We start from the raw sequence: 22,234 nt of genomic DNA on the forward strand, positions 1-22,234 counted from the left end.
AACTGAAAGAGTTAAGTAATACTAAACCTACCCTAAAAGAAATATTGGAAGGTCTTCTCTAAATAGAAAAGCAAGTAAAGGGGAGCAAGTATAGGAAAGGGGAAACACAATAGGAAAGGTAAATATATCAAAGGATTGAAGATCATTTAAAAAAGCCAGTACATAGATTAAAAAAAAAATTTAAAAATTTTGTAAAAGCAATTATAACTACAATGAGCAGCAAAAGGATAAACATGAAGATGTAAAATAAGACATCAAAATCGTAAAATGTGGGGGAGTGGAGTAAAAAACTGTAGATCTTTTAGAATGTGTTTGCATTTGCATGACTATCAGTTTAAAGCAAGTCGATATAGTTATGGGTCAATATACTTGAACTCCAGGGTAACCACCAATCAAAAACATAAAATCGATTCACAAAACCAAAAAGAAAGGAACTCAAGCATACTACAAAAGAAAACCATCAAACCACAAAAGGAGAAATAAAAAGAAATGAACACAGAAGAATTCCAAAATCAACTGGAAAGCAAAGTTTAAAATGGCAATAAGTACATACCTATCAATAATTACTTTAAATATCAATGGACTAAATGCTCTGATCAAAAGACAGAGTGGCAGACTAGATTAAAAAAAACAAAAGCCCACCATATGCTGCCTGCAAGAGACTCACTTCAGGAAGAAAGACACAGACTGAAAATGAGGGCATAGAAAAAGATATTTCATGCAAATGGAAATGACAAGAAAGTGGGGTAGCAACACTCATATCAGACAAAATAGACTTTAAAACAAAGGCCATAAAGACAAAGAAGGACATTATATTATGATAAAGGGATCAATACAAGAAGAGGATATTATACTCATTAGCATATATACACCCAGTACAGGAGCATCTAAATATATAAAACAAATACTAACAGACATAAAGGGAGAAATTGACAGGAATACAATAATAGTAGGAGACTTTAACACCTCACTGACATCAAGGAACAGATCATACAAACAGAAAATCAATAAGGCAACAGAGGTCTTAAATGACACAATAGACTAGTTGGGCTTATTACAGAAAAAAAACAGAATACACATTCTTTTTAAGCACACATGAAACATTCTCTAGGGTAGGTCACAAAACAAGCCTCAACAAATTTAAGAGAATAGAAATTATTTCAAGCATCTTTTCTGACCACAACGGTATGAAACTAGAGATCAACCACTGAAAGAAAAACGAGAAAAGAATGACTACATGGAGACTACACAATATGCTACTAAAAAGCCAATGAGTCAACAATGAAATCAAAGAAGAAATGAGAAAGTATCTCGAGACAAATGAAAATGACGACACAACCTCACAAAATCTATGGGATGCAGCAAAAGCAGTTCTAAGAGGGAAGTTAACAGAGATACAGTCCTTTCTCAAGAAACAAGAAAAATCTCAAATAAACAACCTAACCTACCATCTAAAAGAATTAGAAAAAGAAGAACAAACAAAACCTAAAGTCAGCAGAAGGAAGGAAATAATAAAGATCAGAGAGGAAATAAATAAAATAGAGATTTAAAAAACAATAGAAAAAAACCAATTAAACCTAGAGGTGGTTCCTTGAAAGGGTAAACAAAATTGACAAACCAAGAAAAGAGAGAGGACCCAAATAAAATAAGAAATGAAAGAGGAGAAATGATAACTGATAATACAGAAATACAAAAAATTGTAAGAGAATACTACGAACAGTTATATGACATCAAATTGGACAACCTAGAAGAAATGGACAAGTTTCTAGAAACATACAGCCTACCAAAACTGAGCCAAGAAGAAACAGATAATTTGAACATCACTAGAAGTAAAATAGAACCTATAATTTAAAAACAAACAAACAAACAAACAAAACTCCCTGCAAATAAAAGCCTAGGACTGGACAGCTTCACTGGGGAATTCTACCAAACATACAAATAAGAACTTACACCTAACCTTCTCAAACTACTCCCCAAAATTAAAAAGGAAGGAACATTCCCAAAGTCATTCCAAGTAGCCACCATCACCCTGATACCAAAACCAGACAAAGACACTACCAAAAAAGAAAATTACAGGACAATACCTTTGATAAATATAGATGCAAAAATCCTCAATGAATATTGGCAAACCGAATCCAACAATACATAAAAAGGATCATACACCACGATCAAGTTGGATTCATTCCAGGGCTGCAAAGATGGTTCAACAAACACAAATCAATGTGATACACCACATTAACAAAAGAAATGACAAAAACCACAGGATCATCTCAATAGACACAGAAAAAGCACTTGACAAAATTCAACATCCATTCATGATAAAAACTCTCACCAAAGTGGGTATAGAGGGAACGTATCTCAACATAATAAAAGCACTTAAAACAAACCCACGGCCAATATAATACTCAACAGTGAAAAGCTGAAAGCTTTCTCGCTAAATTCAGGAATAAAACAAGGATGCGCACTCTCACCACTTCTATTCAACATAGTACTGGAAGTCCTACCCACAGCAATCAGACAAGAAAACGAAATAAAAGGTATTCAATTTGGAAGGGAAGAGGTAAAACTGTCACTATTTGGAGATGACATGATACTCTATACAGAGAACCTTAAAGACTCTACACAAAAAACATCAGAACTAATTAATGAATTCAGCAAGGTAGCAGGATACAGATACAGAAATCTGCTGCATTTCTTTGCAGTAACAATGAAATATCAGAAAGAGAAGTTAAAAAACAATCCTGTTTAAAATTGGATTTAAAAATACATAGGAAGGGCTTCCCTGGTGGCACAGTGGTTAAGAATCTGCCTGCCAATGCAGGGAACACAGGTTCGAGCCCTGGTCTGGGAAGATCCCACATGCCGCGGAGCAACTAGGCCCGTGAGCCACAACTACTGAGCCTGTGCTCTAGAGTCCACGAGCCACTACTACTGAGCCCACATGCCACAACTACTGAAACCCACATGCCTAGAGCCCATGCTCCACAACAAGAGAAGCCACTGCAATGAGAAGACCATGCGTCACAATGAAGAGTAGCCCCTGCTCACTGCAACTAGAGAAAGCCCATGCACAGCAACAAAGACCCAATGCAGCCAAAAATAAATAAATTAATTTTAAAAAATACCTAGGAATAAACTTAACCAAGGAGATGAAAGACCTACATGCTGCAAACTATAAAACACTGATAAAGGAAATTGAAGATGATTCAAAGAAATGGAAAGTCCATGCTCTTGGATTGGAAGAATTAACATTGTTAAAGTGGTCATACTAACCAAAGCAATCTACAGATTTAATGTGATCTCTATCAAAATACCCATAACATTTTTCACAGAACTAGAAAAAATAATTCTAAAATTTATATGGAATCACAAAAGACCCAAAATTGACAAAGCAATCCTGAGGAAAAAGAACAAAGCTGGAGGCATAACCCTTCCAGACTCAGACAATACCACAAAGCTACAGTTATTAAAACTTCACACTATTGGCACAAAAACAGACATGTAGATGGAATAGAATAGACAGCCCAGAAATAACCCACACACCTACTGTCAATTAATCTATGACAAAGGAGGCAAAAATATATACAATAGAGAAAAGACAGTCTCTTCAACAAGTGGTGTTGGGAAAGCTGGACAGCTACATGTAAATCAGTGAAATTAGAACACTCCCTCACACCATATACAAAAATAAACTCAAAATGGTTTAAAGACCTAAATATAAGATGTGACACCATAAAACTCCTAGAAGAGAACATAGGTAAAACATTCTCGGACATAAATCGTAGCAATATTTTCTTAGATCAGTCTCCCAAGGTAATAGAAACAAAAGCAAAAATAAACAAATGGGATCTAATCAAACTTATGAGCTTTTGCACAGCAAAGGAAACCATTAACAAAATGAAAAGACAACCTACGGAATGGGAAAAAATACTTGCAAATGATGCAACCAACAAGAGCTTAATTTCCAAAATATACAAACAGCTCATACTACCCAATAGCACAAAAACAAACAACCCAATCAAAAATGAGCAGAAGAGGGGCTTCCCTGGTGGCGCAGTGGTTGAGAATCTGCCTGCTAATGCAGGGGACACAGGTTCGAGCCCTGGTCTGGGAAGATCCCACATGCCGCAGAGCAACTAAGCCCGTGAGCCACAACTACTGAGCCTGTGCGTCTGGAGCCTGTGCTCCGCAACAAGAGAGGCCGCGACAGTGAAAGGCCCGCGCGCCACGATGAAGAGTGGCCCCCGCTTGCCACAACTAGAGAAAGCCCTCGCATAGAAACGAAGACCCAACACAGGCAAAAAAAAAAAAAAAAAATGAGCAGAAGACCTAACAGACATCTCTCCAAAGAAGACATACAGATAGCCAAAAGGTACGTGAAAAGATGCTCAACATCGCTAATGATTAGTGAAATGGAAATTAAAACCGCAATGAGGTATCACTTCACACCAGTCAGAATGGCTATTGTCAAAAAGTCTTCAAATAATACTGCAGACAGTGTGGATCAAATGGAACCCTCCCACTGTTGGTGGCAACGTATACTGGTGCAGCCACTATGGAGGGTATGGAGGTTCCTTAAAAACCTAAAAATAGTGCTACCATGTGATCCAGCAATCCCACTTGTGTACGTACCCAGAAAACACGAAAACTCTAATTCATAAAGATACATGCACCCCAATGTTCATAGCAGCACTATGTACAATAGCCAAGACATGGAAACAACCCAAGTGCCCATCAGCAGACAATTAGCTTAAGGAGATGTGGTATACATACACAATGCAATACTACTCAGCCATAAGAGAATGAAATGTTGTCATCTGCAGCAATATGGATGGACCCAGAGATTATACTTAGTGAAGTAATGATATGATATCACTTATACATGGAATCTAAAAAATAATACAAATGAATCTATGTACAAAACAGAAACAAGACTCATAGAAAACAAATTTATGATTACCAAAGGGGGAAGGGGTGGGGGAAGGATAATTTAGGAGTATGGGATTAACAGATAGAAACTACTATATATAAAATCAACAACAAGGATTTACTGCATAGCACAGGGAACTATATTCAATATCTTGTAATAACCTATAATGGAAAATAGTCTGAAAAGTATATATACATAACTGAATCACTTTGCTGTATACTAAACACAATATTGTAAATCAACTATACTTCAATTTTAAAAAAGAATGAAATAAAAATAAAAAATGTCTTCAATGTACATGTATTATATTTTTCAAACAGCTAATAAGTTGTTAGGACATAAATACTTCAGTTGTTGGGACCTAATTATTTATAAGTGGAATGGTTAGGTATTTCTTCTGACCTAGGGGCACCATGAAAAAATTACTAAGACACTAAGGGAGATGTGAACTAAGAAGGTTTAGGACCATCTGAGGCTTGTGTCCACATCTATAAAATGGAGAAACCTGCCCTGCCTTCCCCTTGTGATCACTGAAGAGCAACTGAGATACTGTATGTCACAGATGTAACATCTGTTCTCCACTCCCCCATCCTGATGGGACCTGGACTAGCTTCAGGAATCCACCCCTCCCTCAAATACCCACGTGCTTCCAGGAAGTTGAGTCCAGGGGAGCTCCAGGAGCAGGTTGGCTTTATCTAAGGATAAGCCTACCCTCTCTGCCAAAGACTGGTGCAGGACTGGCTTGTGATTTATCTAGATCCATGGAGACACAAGACAAGGTTTGCTGAGGGCTCCTGAGACGCTCTCTTCTTCTGGATGTTGCTGTGTGTAGAAATGAGATCCAGAACTTGCTACATGATGGGGAAAAAAATGAAGGTGAAAAGCTGGGTAGGGAAGTTGAACAGTAGTCCAGGGAAGAGGTAATAGGGGTCTGGATGAAAGCAGCAATGGGAGATGGGCAGAAGGATGGATATGGGAGCTCTGAAAGTGGAACTGACAGCACTTCACTATTGAGTTTCAGTCCTTTAATAAATATTCACAAAGTTTCCAGTCATGGGCCAGGCACTACTCTAGGAACTGGGGACTTAGCAACGAAACCTAGCAGTGAAACCTACAAAGTCCTTCATAAAGCTTCTGCTCTAGCCTGCACTGGTTAAGGAGTGAGGGCTGGGGTCAGTCAGCATGTCAGCAGTGATACACAGTGTGAAGGAAAATAAAATAGGGTGAGGGGAGAGCGAGTGACAAGGCAGCTGCCATCCTGGACAGGGGTCAGGAAAGGACTCTCCGTAAGGGACATGTGAACAGTGGCCGAATGAGGTGAGGCGTAAGCCGTGGGGGCCTACTGGGGGCAGAGGGCTTCACTTTATTACACAGGAGTGGAAGCTGGAGACTGGTAAGAGGAGGAAAAGTCTAGTAACACTTTCAAATGCATGATGGTGGAGTTTACTGATAAAGAGACACATTTGGATGATACCAACAGGCAGCTACACACAGGAGCAGGTCTCGATGGAGAGGTGGCAATTATCTGAAGGAAACCTCAAGGACATTTTCTAAAATTCCAGTTCCAAGACACTGGCTGAATGACTTCCTTACCAAATTAAAAGGATCAGACTTTTCTATCTAAGGACATTCATTCTGGTTAACAGTAGAGACTAAAATATTTCAAGGAGTAACAAAAGGCGATTTTAGTGCCATTTAAAGAACTTTCTTGAAAGTTTTTCACAAACTTAAAAGCATGAGTAAACTTTAGGGGGAAAAAAGCTTTATTTAATAAAAAGCATTATATTAATTCACTTAAAGTATATTATAAATATATAAATATTTTAAATCAACAAATATAACCAATCAAGTAAATTGGAAGGCAGAAAAACTGCCACAATTTAGTATAGGCAAACTAAAAATATTCCTAAGTCAAAAGCCATGATGTTAACTGTTTTCAGAATTCAATCATCACTCTATAATCAGCCTTGTTTCCTGATTAGAATAGTTGGACCACTGTGATATTGCTTTTTCATGTTTCCATGCATATAATTTTTTGTATTATTCTATAGTGTAAATGCAATATTCAAATTCGTTTGAGTTGTGGCGCTTAGAACTTAGAGATTAGCTCTTGGTTTATTACTTTCAATGATTTTCTCTGACTTAAGCTGACTGATCTCTTCCTGGCTGAAGCCAAACTCTTTGAGTATCTCTTCAGTGTGTTCTCCTACAAAAGGATCCCTTTTGGACGAAGGGACAGCTGGGGTGTTGGACAGCTGGGGTGCAGGGCGGGGACTTACACCCTGCTCCCTATCAATAATAAATGAGCCCCGATCTCTGTGGTGACCACAGTGGGTGACCTCTTCAAAAGTCAAAACAGGAGTCACGCAGGCATCTGTGCCGTCAAAGATCTGACACCACTCTGCCTTTGTCTTCTTTGCAAATATATCTGCAAATTTCTTCTTCATTTCTGGCCAATCAGTTATGCTCATCTGACTGGGAAGTTCATCAGACTTTAGCCCAAGTCCTGAGAGAAAAACACAATTTCTTAAATTAGTATGCTTTGGGTAGAGTAAATATAATCAGTGAAAATGAGTTTTGAACTCACTATGCTCGCCCAAAACAGGATGTTCTATAGGGTTTCTCAAATGAGTCAAAAGAAGAAATTCAAATTCAACTTGAAGTTGGAGCCAAAGGCTGGAGAAGGTAGTAGGGGTAACAGGACTCAAAACAGACTTTCCAAGTCTTTGCCAAGATTTTATTATTTACGTTTCATCCAAAATAGTCTGTTTTTAATGGTCTAGTTTCCAGAAACTGACTTCTTCCTTCTGAGTAGATTTTTAAAAAGAAATTTCCTCATGATGTTACTATCTGTCATATTGAATTAAAATAACTCCATGTGCTTCCCTGGTGGCGCAGTGGTTAAGAATCCGCCTGCCAATGCAGAGGACACAGGTTCGATCCCTGGTCCGGGAAGATCCCACATGCCGCAGAGCAACTAAGCCCGTGCACCACAACTACTGAGCCCGCGTGCTGCAACTACTGAAGCCTGCGTGCCTAGAGCCCGTGCTCCGCAAGAGAAGCCACCGCAATGAGAAGCCCGTGCACGGCAACAAAGAGTAGACCCCGCTCGCTGCAACTAGAGAAAAACCCACCCGCAGCAACAAAGACCCAACACACAGCAACAAAGACCCAATGCGCAGCAACAAAGACTCAACGCAGCCATAAATAAATAAATAAAATAAATAAATTTATATTAAAAAAACCCCATATTTCATATAGTGCTCCCAAACCCTACAAATGCTAAAATCTAAACACATTTATACAAGACTACTGGCAGACCTCGTTTTATTGTGCTTCACTTTATTGCACTTCACAGACACTGCATTTTTACAAATGGAAGGTTTGTGACAACCCTGTGTAGAGCAAGTCTGTGGGTGCCATTTTTCCCAACAGCATTTGCTCACTTCGTGCCTCTGTGTCACATTTTGGTAATTCTTGCAATATTTCAAACCCTCCACCAGCAAAGAGATTACAACTCATGGAAAGCTCAGATGATGGTTAGCATTTTTAAGCAATAAAGTATTTTTTAATTAAGGTATGTACATTGTTTTTTTAGACAATGCTACTGCATACTTAATAGACTGCAGTATCATGTAAACATAGCTTTTATGTGTACTGGGAAACCAAAAAATTCATGTGATTTGCTTTATTGAGATAGTCTCTTTATTGCAGTGGTCTGGAACCCAACCCACAAAGTCTGTGAGGTATGCCTGTACCTCCGTTTTCAAGGAAGAAGTATAAAGATAAATGATTAAATTCAAGATTGCAGTGTTATAAATACTGTTCATTTCTCTTTATTTTCGTCAAATAAAAGAGCTCTAGGAGGGCAGCGATATTTGACTCATTACTCTCTTACAACCCTGCTGTGACCTAGGAACAAAGGACTTGTAAAGTAACCAAAGACACATGCAAATTGTTCCTAGAGCAAACAGGACAGAAAATTATCAGCCAGCCAATCAACAGGGGGCACAGAGCCTTTTTTTCTCTCTCAAGCATGAAGAACCTTGAAGGGCCCATCAACACAAGGGACAGAGAGGATGAAAGCATCTGCCAGGGGATATCACAGGAAGGATGGCTTCTCTGGCCCATGACCTGATCTGTGCTTCCTTTATTGACTACAAGCACCTACCCCTGTAGATACAACCAAACTCCAGTGCTGATTAAATTTTACCCAAGGGGACACTTTGTTGGGGTTTGGTGTAACTGTCATTTTTATTCCCTCTTGTAGAAGACGGTTTCTAAATTTAAATTACGCATAATATTTTGCGTAAGTTTGGCCAAGTTAATCAAGTAATTCTCACTTTTATCATCCTTTCTTTATCTACCATGTTGAAAAACAATGACCAATTGTCATCTGTTCTGAAGATGCAAAAGTGCCTATGGAGGTAAGAAGATATGAATATTGCAGGCTCTTCTTAGTGTTTTGAGGGATATGAGGAGAACTCACATAGTTCTGAACAGCTGTGAAAAAACACCTGTGGGATATACAAGTACATTTTTCTCTGTAGCCACATGTCCCGTTCAAAACCAGGAAAGATATGGAGCCATAGTTTCAGGTTTATCACTATAATCTATAAGGAAATGTTTCTAAGGGTGTCTTTCACTTTGCTTTCTCTTTCCTGATAGCCCCAAACTCTGGGATTAAAAAACATAAAACGAGCAGTTGGCCAAAAGCATTTAAGTAGACCACAGCTACTGCTGGAAACATATTTGCATGCTTTTTTACACAGTTATTTTTAAAAAAAAAGATCAGAATGTGATCAGAATCATAAACTAAATAAAACTGGAGTCAATAGTTCTCCAACAAACACTATACTTGAGATTACACAGATCATAGTTTGTATACTGGAAAATACTAGAAATCAAAAGACCCCAGGCTCTACCCCTAACTCTGACACGCCAGCTCTTCCATTGTCCTATCTCCCTTTCTCAGCCCACAACTTCCCATCCAGCTCAGGACCCCGCATCAAGGCCCCAGGATAAACTACCAGTGGTTTAGGGTGGGCTGCTTCCTGTGCTCCTGACAGCCTATACGTAACTCTGAATCCATTTCCCCACAGAACACAATTATAGATTGTGGCTAGTTTCTATAGTACAATCAATATTAAATTTCTGCTATTATAAGTTAAACAGACTTTCAGAGACTGACCTGGGGACTCAGACACCATTTAAAACTTGGGAAAATATGTTTTGATTTCCAAAAAACTACCTTACACGTACATGTATACACAAACACACACACACACAATTATACAAAATATTTATTGTTTTAAGTACACGTCAAAAACTTTCTTCTCTGTAACACATTAGGCACATATTAAGCAGTCAGAAATGCATGCTGCCAAGTATGCAATGACATATGTACAAAGATTAATGCTTATTAATAAACAATAAACATTATGTGTTATAATGTAAACCTGGAAAAAACGTAAATTAACTTGAATAAGGAAGTGGTTAAATAAATTTTAGTACAGGTATACCACGGAATATGATATGGCTGCTATATAAAGAGGGTGAGGCTGAAGATCTTTGGTACTGACAAAAAAGGATGTCTTAGCTATATTTTTGAATAAAAATAGTTACTAATTATAAATTTATATAATTAAATAGATTATATATAAACTGTAAAAAAATTTTAATTGTGTTTATATGTGCACAGGGAAAGTTCTTCAAGGCCACATCCCAAACTTTCCCAAAGTGGAAGGACAAGGGAGAATTTTTACCTCTTACTTTACAAATTCTGTATTGTTTACATTTTTTTCGTTAAAAAAATACATTATTTTGAATATTTTTCATTTTTTTAAATTGTGGTAAAATACACAAAATATAAAATTTACCATTTTAGTCACTATTAAGAATACAGTACTGTGTCATTAAGTACATTCATATTATTCTGGAACCATTACCACCATCCGTCTCCAGAACTTATTATCTTCCCAAATTGAAACTCTATACCCATTAAACACTATAACTCTCTATTCCCTGCTTCGCCAGCTCCTCGCAACCACCGTTCTACTTTCTATGAATTTGACCACTCTAGGTATCTCATGTAAGTGGAATAATACAATATTTGTCCTTCTGTGACTAGCTTATTTCACTTAGCATAATGTCTTCAAGGTTCATCCATGTTTAGCATATGTCAGAATTTCTTTCTTTTGTAAGGCTGACTAATATTTCATTGTTTTTCATATATATCACATTTTGTTTATCCATTCATCTGTTGATGGACACCTTGGTTGCTTCCACCTTTTAGCTACTGTAAATAATGCTATGAACACGGATGCGCAAATATCTGTTCAAGTTCCCACTTTTAATTCTTTTGGATATATACCCAGAAGTGGAATCGCTGGATCACATGGTAATTCTATGTTTAATTTTTTGAGAAGCCACCATACCATTTTCCACAGTGGCTGCACAATTCTACATTCGCAACAGTAATGCACGGGGTTCCGATTTCTCCACATCATCACCGACACTTGTTATTTTCTGGTTTTCTTTTAATAACATTTTGAAATTTCAAAACAACTTTAAAAAATTCTCTATTGCTTATCTGATTTACTACAAGAGTCTCAAGATGTCATGAAATTCTCAGTACTTTCAGATTTCTTTGCCCTGGAAAGCAGCAGGGGCATAGCACAGAGGAGTCAGAGCCTTACAAAAACCTTGTGTATTTATGTTCAGATACTGAGAGCTAAATGAAGGTATGTTCTCAAAGATCTCAGTATATAAGGTGAAATAAATAAATTAATACTACCTCAAAAAATCATTACAGGGCTTCCCTGGTGGCGCAGTGGTTGAGAATCTGCCTGCTAATGCAGGGGACACGGGTTCGAGCCCTGGTCTGGGAAGATCCCACATGCCGCGGAGCAACTGGGCCCGTGAGCCACAACTACTGAGCCTGCGTGTCTGGAGCCTGTGCTCTGCAACAAGAGAGGCCGCGATAGTGAGAGGCCCATGCACCACAATGAAGAGTGGCCCCCGCTTGCCACAACTAGAGAAAGCCCTCGCACAGAAACGAAGACCCAACACAGCCAAAAATTAAAAAAAAAAATCATTACAGATATGGGGGTTTGTCCGGTTAGGCCTGAGAGAGAAGTAATGTGTATGTGACAAGTAAAAGTACTATTTTTGCAAATCAATATTGTAGAATCAAGAAGATGCTGAGGCATTTCGGCATGGACTATGTAGACTAAACAAAAGCTGACTGAACTTGCTAAGTCCACCTAAAGCACAAGCCACCTGCCAGCTAAGGATCCTTAGTGAACTTTAAAGGGAGAGAGGACATGAAAGATACCACAAAAGGCCGTGACTGCAAAACAACTGGAGGGGTTACAGAGTTTAGACTCAGAAAGAGGAAATCCGGGAGAAGATGATCACAAGTCAAGGGCTGGAGCAGTCTGCCTGCTATAAAATGAGGTGGAGTGTGGATGTTAGAAATGATCATTCTAAACATGTATGTTTTTAAGAAAACAACAAAATACACCACAGAGAGGAGTTAAATTCTGAAATGACAGAGCAAGGACCTTCAAAAATTGGCTCTTGCATGAAAGCAACAAGAACACTGGCACAAATTGTCAGAATCAACATTTTTGTAACTCTAGAAATTAACTAAAAGCTTGCAACAATCTAAGGAGCATATTTAAGAAAAAAAATGACTGAACTCAGTAAGACCAGTGAGCTTTGTGGTGTTGTTAACTTAGGCTAATTTCCTCCCTCTCTCCCCAGCTCTGTGATGGCCTTGAAAACCAACAGGCTCTCAACAATGGTATTCGTGAAAACCAGTAGGTTAACAGCCAAGGAAGAGGAGGCAAAATGAGTTTGAAGCTCCCGCAAAATCCTACCCCCAGAGAAGCGCCAATGTTTGGCCTGTCTGACAGCTCCCAGAAAATCCCCATCCCCAGGGCTTGTCTTTATTTGATCTGACTCAGAGCTTACACTGCCCTATTCCTGAGACATTTGTCAAAAAAGAAAAAAAAAAAAAAAAAGGCAGTTGCAACTGTCATTGAGAATTGCCTGTGCATGGTGATAATAAAATTTCACTGAAGATTAGTTAATTTTATTATTATATTTAAATTCCCTATAGACAAAAACACAAGGTTTTTGTAAGGCACAGACTCCACTATGTTATGTACCTGCTGCTTCCTAGGGCCCTGCACCCCAGAGTGGGAGTGTTGTTCCCACCACTCAGCCCCTCGTATAGCATTGTTCTGCCCAGAATTTTGAATTGACCTCTAGTCTTAGTCTTAATTTCTGGATGGAAAGGCATCCTCTATGATCTAGATAAACCATTTTGTTCTATGGTTTCTCTAACTTATAGCTAAGTTGGTGAAGTTAATATAGTTGATCATAGAATGCTTTCTGATGCTAGCAAAAACAATCATTTCAGCGATATACAAATAACTCTGAGTAGCACTGCGCATCCGAAAAGCTACCAAACACAGCGATAAAACTCCAAACTTAAAGCTGAAAGATAAATGTGCTGCAACCAGCTTGTCACACTGCTTCAGAGTATATTCTAAAACTTCTTAGATACTAAATTATCTGTAAACTTTAAATTCGCATTTCACAGGAACAAAGTAACTTCAGTGCAATTATCAGTTAGGGAAGGGGGGATCCCAAATTTTCCTGCTAACTTCTGGCAACATGTCAATAAGACAAGAATCTGCAAGAAAGGTAAACTGCAGAAGCATCAAGTGATGGTAACATATTCCAACAAATTCTCATTCACCAAAGTCTCTCTGTGCTCTGGTGACCCCATCACTGAAGTACCATGAGGGACATCTATCAAGGAACAAAAACTGGTAGAGCCAGTAGATCATTTCTAGGGAAGAAAAGGATGTGGGCACACGTGGGCAAGATAAATATCCAATACTACGGAGTATGAAATGTGATAAAAACACTGAACTACCACAAAAAGGATTATTATTTTTTTAATCTGAGCTATTTTACAGACTTGTAAAATTACTTGTCAATTTAAAAGATGAGGGAAGTGCCCCACAATATAATGATGGCTATAATTAAGTTAATTATAAAATGGATATATAATAAAAGACATCATGAACTTCAAAAGACTCCAAAATAGAGTCTAAAAAACATCCACAGAAAAGAGGTACTCACCCTTGAGCAGCAGCTCATAGAACTGGGGCTCTAATGCTCCAACAGCCATGAACCCCCCATCCGCCGTCCTGTAGGTTGTGTAGAAAGGCGCTCCACCATCTAACATGTTCTGTCCACGAGGCTGTTCCCACAGTCCTGTTTGTTGGGTTTTCCACAGAAAAGAACCTAGATATGCTGTTCCTTCCACCTTTGAAGAAACAGAATACAGTACGAATCCAGACAATTCAACTATAAAAAGCATGATCGATTTCTACTTGAGTTTTTAAAAAATATTTGTATAAAAATGTTTATCTTAGAATATAGGAGGATTATATCTAATTATACAACTTCTTTGATATTTCAAGAAAGTGAGTTAGAGCAGGCTTATGACAGAGTGAGTTTCTGCACTATTCAGATCAGGGAATACTGTTCAGAAAAGACTTAAAGGAAGTACTTTTGTTCTTCCTTTCAAATAAGATTGGCAGAACGTTGATAATTTTTGAAGCTAAGTGAGGGTACATGGAAGTTCATTATACATTCTCTTTACTTTTATATATGTTAACAACTGTCAGGATAAAAAAGTTGAAAACAAAGCAAAAAGATTTTTAAAAAAATCTATCATCTGATCTCAATACCTACAAACACATACACACAGATATATGAAGCATATCACATTTTAAAGGTAAATCACATGACAGCTAAATGTAGTTTGTTCTAGTTTGACTCCAAGCCCAAGAAAACAAATTTGAGTATTTCATGTATCTTAACTTTAATAATCACTAGAAAGTTACAAAATAAACATAACAGTATGGGTGGCAGGTATATGGGTTTTCAGAGTACAGACAAACTAGTTTGGGAATGCCAACTTCCCACTAGTCCTGAAGTAACGGGAATGGATTCACAAACTCAGGTATGATTATCACAAGGCTGGATGAACTGGGCTATCTAAAGAAGACTACTTCCTTATCCTTATGGCTTTATGATCCTAGTGATTCTGGCACCACAGGGAGAAGGCCATCAAAGCATCCTTGTCTCTGAGGTTACCAACGGAGGGGCCCCCTTCCAACTGTGAGCATGGGACTTCTCACAGATTCTGGCTGTAAAACAAACACGAAATATATCTTTAGATACATCCCAGTTTTCCCGTTTAACTTGAGGAAGCTCACGCACACTTCAATTCATGGATCCGACATTTGTTGTCACCAAGTAGTGGAGTTTGTATAAGTGGCCTGTGGTGGTGCTTTTTTTTGAAATGGGGTTACAGAGATCTTAGAGTGTCCCCACATTTAGACGTACACGCACAAACACACATATAGACACACACACACACATATACATACATATATAATCTCTTTTACACACTGGATGTACTGATGAGTCTATTGAAAAAAGATGTCCTAACAGTGTTATGGGTCTGGTTTGGCTCACTCAGGATACAAACAGGCTCTAATTTAATTCCACCTTTACTTGGTGTCATAGGAGGATACAGGACAAGAGACACAGCAGCTATAATCCTCATCTCATCATGAGGCTGCCCAGCACATACTTCTCTTCTCCCCTCACCCACATGTCGTGTGTGCTGCCACAGATCAGAGCCTCTGACACAGGGAAACTGCAGCCTCCATTTCCCAACCTTTTATATTGTTCTCATCACATAGGCCAATGGCCTGCATGCCAACGCACAGCCCCCCAGGTCAGATGAGCTCCCCCAGATCAGGAGTAAACACAGTAAAACGGACTGCACGTTCCACAGTTACCTTAACTCTAGTCTCTAAGGCAACAGTCTGATGAAGAGACAACTCCAGGTCATCATAGGCAGGCCTGGATCAAGGATTCTGCTGCTAAAGTCATTTGGAAACCACTGACCCGAAAGAATAAGGTATCTGGGGACTTCCTTGGTGGTCCAGTGGTTAAGGCTCCATGCTTCCAATGCAAGGGGTGAGGGTTCGATCCCTGATCGGAGAACTAAGATCCCACATGTTGTGCGGCACAGCCAAGAAAATTTAAAAAAACAAAAATTTAAAGAATAAGGTATCTATCTCCCCCAGTCAGCCTCTTCCTTCAGCAGTCCTCCCCGGGGTGCCAGGGCCACCATCCACCGGGTCTTCCAAGCCAGAGATGGGGGAGCCATCCTTGATTCCTCCCTCTCCCTTCATTGCCAATATCTCATCAAATCCCAGCAATTTTACATCTCAAATGTAAATCCTTAAATCCAGACCCATTCTACCATTAACCATTTTAGTACTCGCCTTTCTCTCTCAGCGTCGTCTCCATCCAATCCATCCACCCTACCGCCAAAGATCTGTCCCAACGCAAAGGTATAGTGACACTGGACTGGGCTCTCATCAACTAGCTGTGAGAACTCGGGCAAATTTCTGTGCTTTACTTTCCTCTTCATTAAAATAACAGTGTATTCCAAGTGAAATTGTTGTCTGGGGGATTAGGAGAAATCACACAGGAAAAGTGCCTAGGATAACATGAGGCAAGTGTATGAGGGTAAAAACACCGAAGTATCACGACACTTGAGTCTCCCCTACACAATGCAGCAGGAAGGTCTAGACTGGTCCATTTTACTTGAGCATCATTAAGAATCTTCTCTTCCTGCTAAGGGAGACTTCCTGAGCCCAGTTTTGAATGAAGATTTCTTGAAAACCATATTCTAAGCACAAGAGACAGCACGGGGAAAATTGTTGAAACACAACATAGAAATCAGGTGAGTCATGAAAAGTTTAGAAGATTGACTCCACAAACAGATGATCAAAATATGACATTCTGACACATGTCAAAGATATGAAGCTATTTTAAAGAAAAGGCCACCCTTGGTAACTTGGATTCAAATTTCAAATCCCATTTATCTCTTGTCTTGTTCAGAAGAGGATTTGAGGCAGCCATATATCGACCTCAGGAACAACTAGGAGGCTTATCATTTCCCCCAATCAACACTTACCATGTTTGCATCAATGACCTGACCTTTGCCGGAGCGCGTGCGTTCAAACAGCGCCATCAGGATGCCCAGTGTGCACATGAGGCCACCACCACCAAAATCAGCCAGGAGATTCAGCGGGGCATACGGAGCCTCACCACTCCTGCCAATTCGTGATAAAACACCTATACCATTAAAAAAAATTGGGGAACACTAACTGTAAATTTAATGCCTCTTTTAAATAAATACATGAACATCTTAGGGGGAAAACCAATCTTTCTAGTTACTAGTTGTAAGTGAAAACTAATAACCTAAAGCTTTTCTAAACCTAAACCTGTTCAGCGTATTTATAAGAAGGCTTTCCCTCTAACAAGGTTCCTTGTTTGACTTTTTTGCTTTCTCTAAAACTTTATTCCAACTAACATTTTCAGAATTCTGTTGCTAAGTTTTTATTCACTGGGTTTTGGGGGGGAAATGGTTGCTATCCACTTAGCACTTTATGGCTTAACAACAGTATAATGCACTTCCATTCTTATTAGAAAGAGATGCAAGAAAATAAACACAAGAAAAAGAAAAGGAATTAAATTTTTAAATAGATGAGAAAAGCCAACTCTACACTCACTCTTTTCCTCAACCTTTAAATGTGTACACACAGAAAATTTGAGACTTCCTTGACTCAGCAATGCAGTTCTTAGAAATCTAGAATTAGGCCATTCTAAGATATGTTCTTTTTTTTTTTTTTTAATTTATTTTTGGCTGAGTTGGATCTTTGTTGCTGAATGTGGGCTTTCTCTAGTTGCAGTGAGCGGGGGCTACTCTTCGTTGTGGTGCACGGGCTTCTCACTGCAGTGGCTTCTCTTGTTGCAGAGCACAGGCTCTAGGCATGCGGGCTTCAGTAGTTGTGGTGCGTGGGCTCAGTAGTTGTGGCTCGTGGGCTCTAAAGTGCAGGCTCAGTAGTTGTGGTGCATGGGCTTAGTTGCTCTGCAGCATGTGGGATCTTCCCGGACCAGGGATCGAACCTGTGTCCCCTGCATTGGCAGGCAGATTCTTAACCACGGCGCCACCAGGGAAGCCCTAAGATATGTTCTTACAGGCAAAAACTCTAGTAAGGTGATATTATGACCTGAAAACCATGGGCTTTTTCTACTATTCATAGAATTTCTAAAATCATGACTCAGTCAATGATTCTCAATAAAGTGAGGGAGGAAGGGAATCAAAATCCAACTATATCTTTGCAAAATACACAGCAACCATTTCTACTACCAACAAGTCTCTTACTTCCTAGCAGGGGCTTGCTGGAGAATTAACTTCACAAATGTAGTCAGTAAAGGTTACTAGTGAGCACATTACCCCTCCTATGTGTGAAGGCAGGGGGAGGCTGAGAATGACTGTTCCAAGACAAACCAACCCTTTTAAACAACCACATGCTCTTTATTGATTCCAGTAAATATTTAAATCTTCACTCTAAAAAAATTCTTTTTAATAAGTGTAACTGTAGATCTTGACTGGGAACAAAATAAAAAGTGTAGAGAAATTATTTTTTTCAACATACCTGACAAAGCCAAGTAGTTGATGTCATGTCCTGCTACCCTAGAGAATCTTCCTGATTGGCCGAATCCACTCAACCTGGCATAGATAAGCTTTGGATTCTCCTTCTGCAGAATCTCTGGGCTGAGCTGGAGTTTTTCCATCACACCTTGAGAAAAGTTACAATTTTTTTTTTTAAGAGAGCATGAACTGAGGATGGGTATAATCCCTTCTTTGTGGCAAACATAAAACAGCACTTTTGCAAGGAAAACTAGTAACATTTGTTGTGGGTTTATAGGGTATTGCCAGTAATTAAGGACCCAGAGAGTGCAGCCCCCATTTCTGGAATGTGTGGCTTCCCCCCGACCCCCAGAATGTTATTTCCCTCCAGCACTGCCTTGCATCGCTTCAGGCATACCCAAGCATCTTCAGTCCTCAGAGTGGACATTTCATCCCTTTATTCAGGCCCTTTATAGTTCCCCAAATTCTCTCCTTAGTCATTTATTAGAAATGGTCTGTTCTTTTGGAAGTTACTCTGGGTCTTTGACAAAAAATTCACTTTTGGAAGCTGCTATTCCTTTCAGGACCTTTTCTATGTCTATATCTGCATCAGTGCCTGCTATACTTATGTATGTATATATTCCATCTTCCCTATCAGCTCAGAAGCTCCTCTGGCAGGATTCATGCCTCATCTCTTTCCACAGGCTTATAACGTGCCTCTGCCTCCATAAAGCTATGGTAAGTTACAAAAGAACTCTGTTCCTAGAGTGGTGGTTGCCAAGGGGTAGGGGGTTGGGAGAGGGATGGATCGGGAGTTTCGGATTAGCAGATGCAAACTGGTATATACAGAATGGATAAACAACAAGGTCCTACGTATAGCACAGGCAACTATATTCAATATCCTGTGATAAACCTTAATGGAAAAGAATATGAAAAAGAATGTATAAATATGTATAACTGAGTCACTTTGCTGTACAGCAGCAATTAACACATTGTAAATCAAGTATACTTCAATAAAAAATAAAATAAAATAAAAAGAACTTTATTCCTCTATCTAGATAAACATCAGCCACAATTCCCTCCCCTGGCAGCTATGTCTGTATTCACAGCTCTACCCTTCTCCTAATTCCAAGATTGTGGACAAGTTATTTAACCATGCTGAACCTCCTTCAACTTCAAATACGGTATTATTAAATTATGACATAATCCTAATTACTAAATTATTAGTTATAATCCTCAAATCTGAGGGTAAATGAATTGACACATTTAAATATGCCTGGCGCCCACAGACGTTCAATTCATTCACCAAACATTTACTGCCTTCCTGTTATATACCAGGCAAAGCTCTGTATTTGTACTTGAGCAAGATGACGGTGGCAGTTGTCTAAGAATAGATCGGAGTGGTGCTACACATCAGCTTTAAAAAAGCTGTTAACAACGCTGCCAAGGAAGCTGCAGCAGGTATGAAGAGAAAGAATCCTGAGTCATAGAAAGGAGGAAGAATGATGGGACTGATGATAACTGAAAGCTGGTAGGGGGAAAGGAAGATTTGGAGTCCTGGTTGAAGTACAAGTTTCTGATTCAGGCAACTGGGTGGGCATTGGTTACATTCACTGAAATACAATACCAAGAGGAGATGCCATTTTAGTAGGGAAGATGATGAGCTCAGTTTGGAATACGTGGAAGCTGCAGGGCCCGGGGGAAGGCCAAGTAGAAATGGACAGGAGCTGGGTATTCCGGAAGTCTGTGGCTCTAAAAGGGGGTACAGTTATAGATTTGGCCAACATCTGCCTGTAAAAAGTAAAAATAATAGGAATGGATAAGGTGGCTCCAAGAAGCAGAGTGTAAAGGAAATTGAGCAGAAGCTGGAACTTGGGAACACCAGCATTTAAGGGAGGGAGTTGTCCTGGGTCCGTGGATGGCCTTATGAGGTACACCAAGCTCCAAACAGTAGCAAAATGTCTATGTACCTATATGCAGTTTTCCGGGGAGAGAATCTATGGCTTTCGATCGTTTCTCATAGGGTTCACGATCCTCAAGTAATTAAGAATGGCAACTATAATAGGGTGACTCAAAAAAAGAGAAACTGGGAAGGAGTCAGAGAGGTATGAGAAAAGCAAAGGCAACAGCAGTATCTCGGAGTCCAAGTATGGAAGACCGTCTCGGGGGCGAACGATCAGCAACAATATCAAATGCAACAGAAAGGTCTAGACAGACAGGGACGGAAAGGGCTCGGGTGGCAACAGGGAAAAGGTGTGCCAGGCCAACCCCAAATGTCCGGCGGCCTCCCTTCTTCTGGGACCGTCCCTCGTCCGGTCTCGCGTCGCGTCGGGATCTGGGGCTCACCAGGGCGGAAGGACTCCAGCATCACATCCGCCCGGGCGCACAGCGACCGCAACACCGCCGCTCCCCGCGGCCGCTTCAGGTCCACGGCCAGCGAGCGCTTGCCCCTGGCCATCCGGCTCAGGTCGCCGCGGGAGCCCGGCCGGTCCACACGCACCACCTGCGCCCCGAAGTCCGCCAGGACCATACCGCAGAACGGGCCTGGGGCCAGGCCGGCCAGTTCCACGACCGAGACGCCCTGCAAAGCCATGGGCACCCGCATCTCCTTCCGAAGGCGTAAAAGACGGAGCGACCCCAACCTCAGCCACTCGGGCCTGGGACCCTCTTCTGTCGCACGCTCCCTCCGTCCCTCGTGACCCCGCCCTCACGGCCTCTCCCTTGTGCGCCTGCGTGCGGCCGCGGAGTCTGCGCATTGGTGCGTTTCCTGGCCCCGCCTCCCCGGGTCCGGGTCCGCTAGTGGGCCGGCGGAGGGATCGTTTTTTTAACTTTGCGGAATCGTAAATCGTGAGCGGGCTTGACCTGGAGAGCCCGTGGATGGTCACCGACTTCTCCGGACGCTTTTACTCTCGCTGTTGCGATCCCAGCTGTTGTGCGCTTTGGGTTCGTAAACCTCTCCGGCCCTGGAGAAATTAAAAGTACATAAATATTTAAGAACAATGCTGAAGTATTTTTTTCGGTGGGCTGCAGACTGTCTTCTTCACCGTTCTTACTTCTTTCTTAGCCACCCGATGATTCACCCACAGATGGCTTGCGTATAGTGGAATATCAAAAGAACATCTGAGCGTGCGGTGCTCATCAGAGCCAAATCAGAGAGGTTTAAAAATATTTTTAAATTTGTCACCTGCCATTTCTACAGACGATTACGGCTTGGAGTTTTAGATTTTAATGCACATTTTTTAAAACTACAATAGAATAATCACAGATAGGCCTACTCCTTTCAGTTAGGGGTGCTCCAGGAACTAAGGAGAGACTTTTATAGAGTAGAGGCAAGGCAAGGAAATTATTCATTGGCTATACGTTAAAGCCTAGTTGGCTGTTTGCGTTTGGTTCTTAGCTTTGATTTCCGAAATTTGAGGCATTTACAGGGTTAGATTCGGCCTGCTTACAGAGGCTGCCCAGGGCATTAGAGCCACATCAGTTTAATGGCTTCCTTGTTTAATTAATTTAACATCTTTTTGTCCCCCTCTATCCCATGTTCCTACCTTTGCTCAAGCATAAGTTTCCTTACCCCTATCCTCTTGTTTTATTTTTATTTTGAGAAACTTAAAGAAAGAGAAAATTACAAAAAGTGCTATAGCAGACATCCAGATGCAGGCACTAATATTTTTTAATAGTGGCTCCCAGTCTATTTTTCTAAAAACTAAACAGTACAG

At 40.1% G+C, this 22,234-nt stretch overlaps 1 protein-coding gene across 2 annotated transcripts; it reads right to left on the bottom strand.

The window, feature by feature from the left end:
* Positions 1–5,940: 5,940 nt before the first annotated feature.
* On the bottom strand, positions 5,941–21,241 carry AMACR (alpha-methylacyl-CoA racemase). Of its 2 annotated transcripts, none has more exons than XM_059916191.1 (5): positions 21,051–21,241; positions 18,544–18,687; positions 17,016–17,176; positions 14,090–14,276; positions 5,941–7,436 (listed from the first exon to the last, which is right to left on the bottom strand). In XM_059916191.1, exons 1-5 carry the CDS (start codon positions 21,121–21,123, stop codon positions 7,027–7,029), a joined length of 975 nt encoding a protein of 324 aa, XP_059772174.1. In that variant the 5' UTR covers positions 21,124–21,241; the 3' UTR covers positions 5,941–7,026. The 2 variants fall into 2 exon arrangements, with proteins under 2 accessions (XP_059772174.1, XP_059772173.1); XM_059916190.1 differs by having other exon boundaries at positions 20,865–21,241.
* Between the last annotated feature and the right edge of the window lie 993 nt (positions 21,242–22,234).

Source organism: Balaenoptera ricei, chromosome 3 (assembly GCF_028023285.1).
Source record: "Balaenoptera ricei isolate mBalRic1 chromosome 3, mBalRic1.hap2, whole genome shotgun sequence".
NCBI classification, from domain to species: Eukaryota; Metazoa; Chordata; class Mammalia; order Artiodactyla; family Balaenopteridae; genus Balaenoptera; species Balaenoptera ricei.

What these genes read in the sequence shown, in the direction of transcription:
- AMACR (XM_059916190.1), bottom strand. Translation starts at nt 21,123, where the DNA reads ATGCGGGTGCCCATGGCTTTGCAGGGCGTCTCGGTCGTGGAACTGGCC. An exon ending in GCTGGAGTCCTTCCGCCCTG is followed by an intron (nt 18,688 to 20,864) that starts GTGAGCCCCAGA and finishes ACTTTTCTCAAG; the next exon opens with GTGTGATGGAAAAACTCCAG. An exon ending in AGGTCATTGATGCAAACATG is followed by an intron (nt 14,277 to 17,015) that starts GTAAGTGTTGAT and finishes GTTTCTTCAAAG; the next exon opens with GTGGAAGGAACAGCATATCT.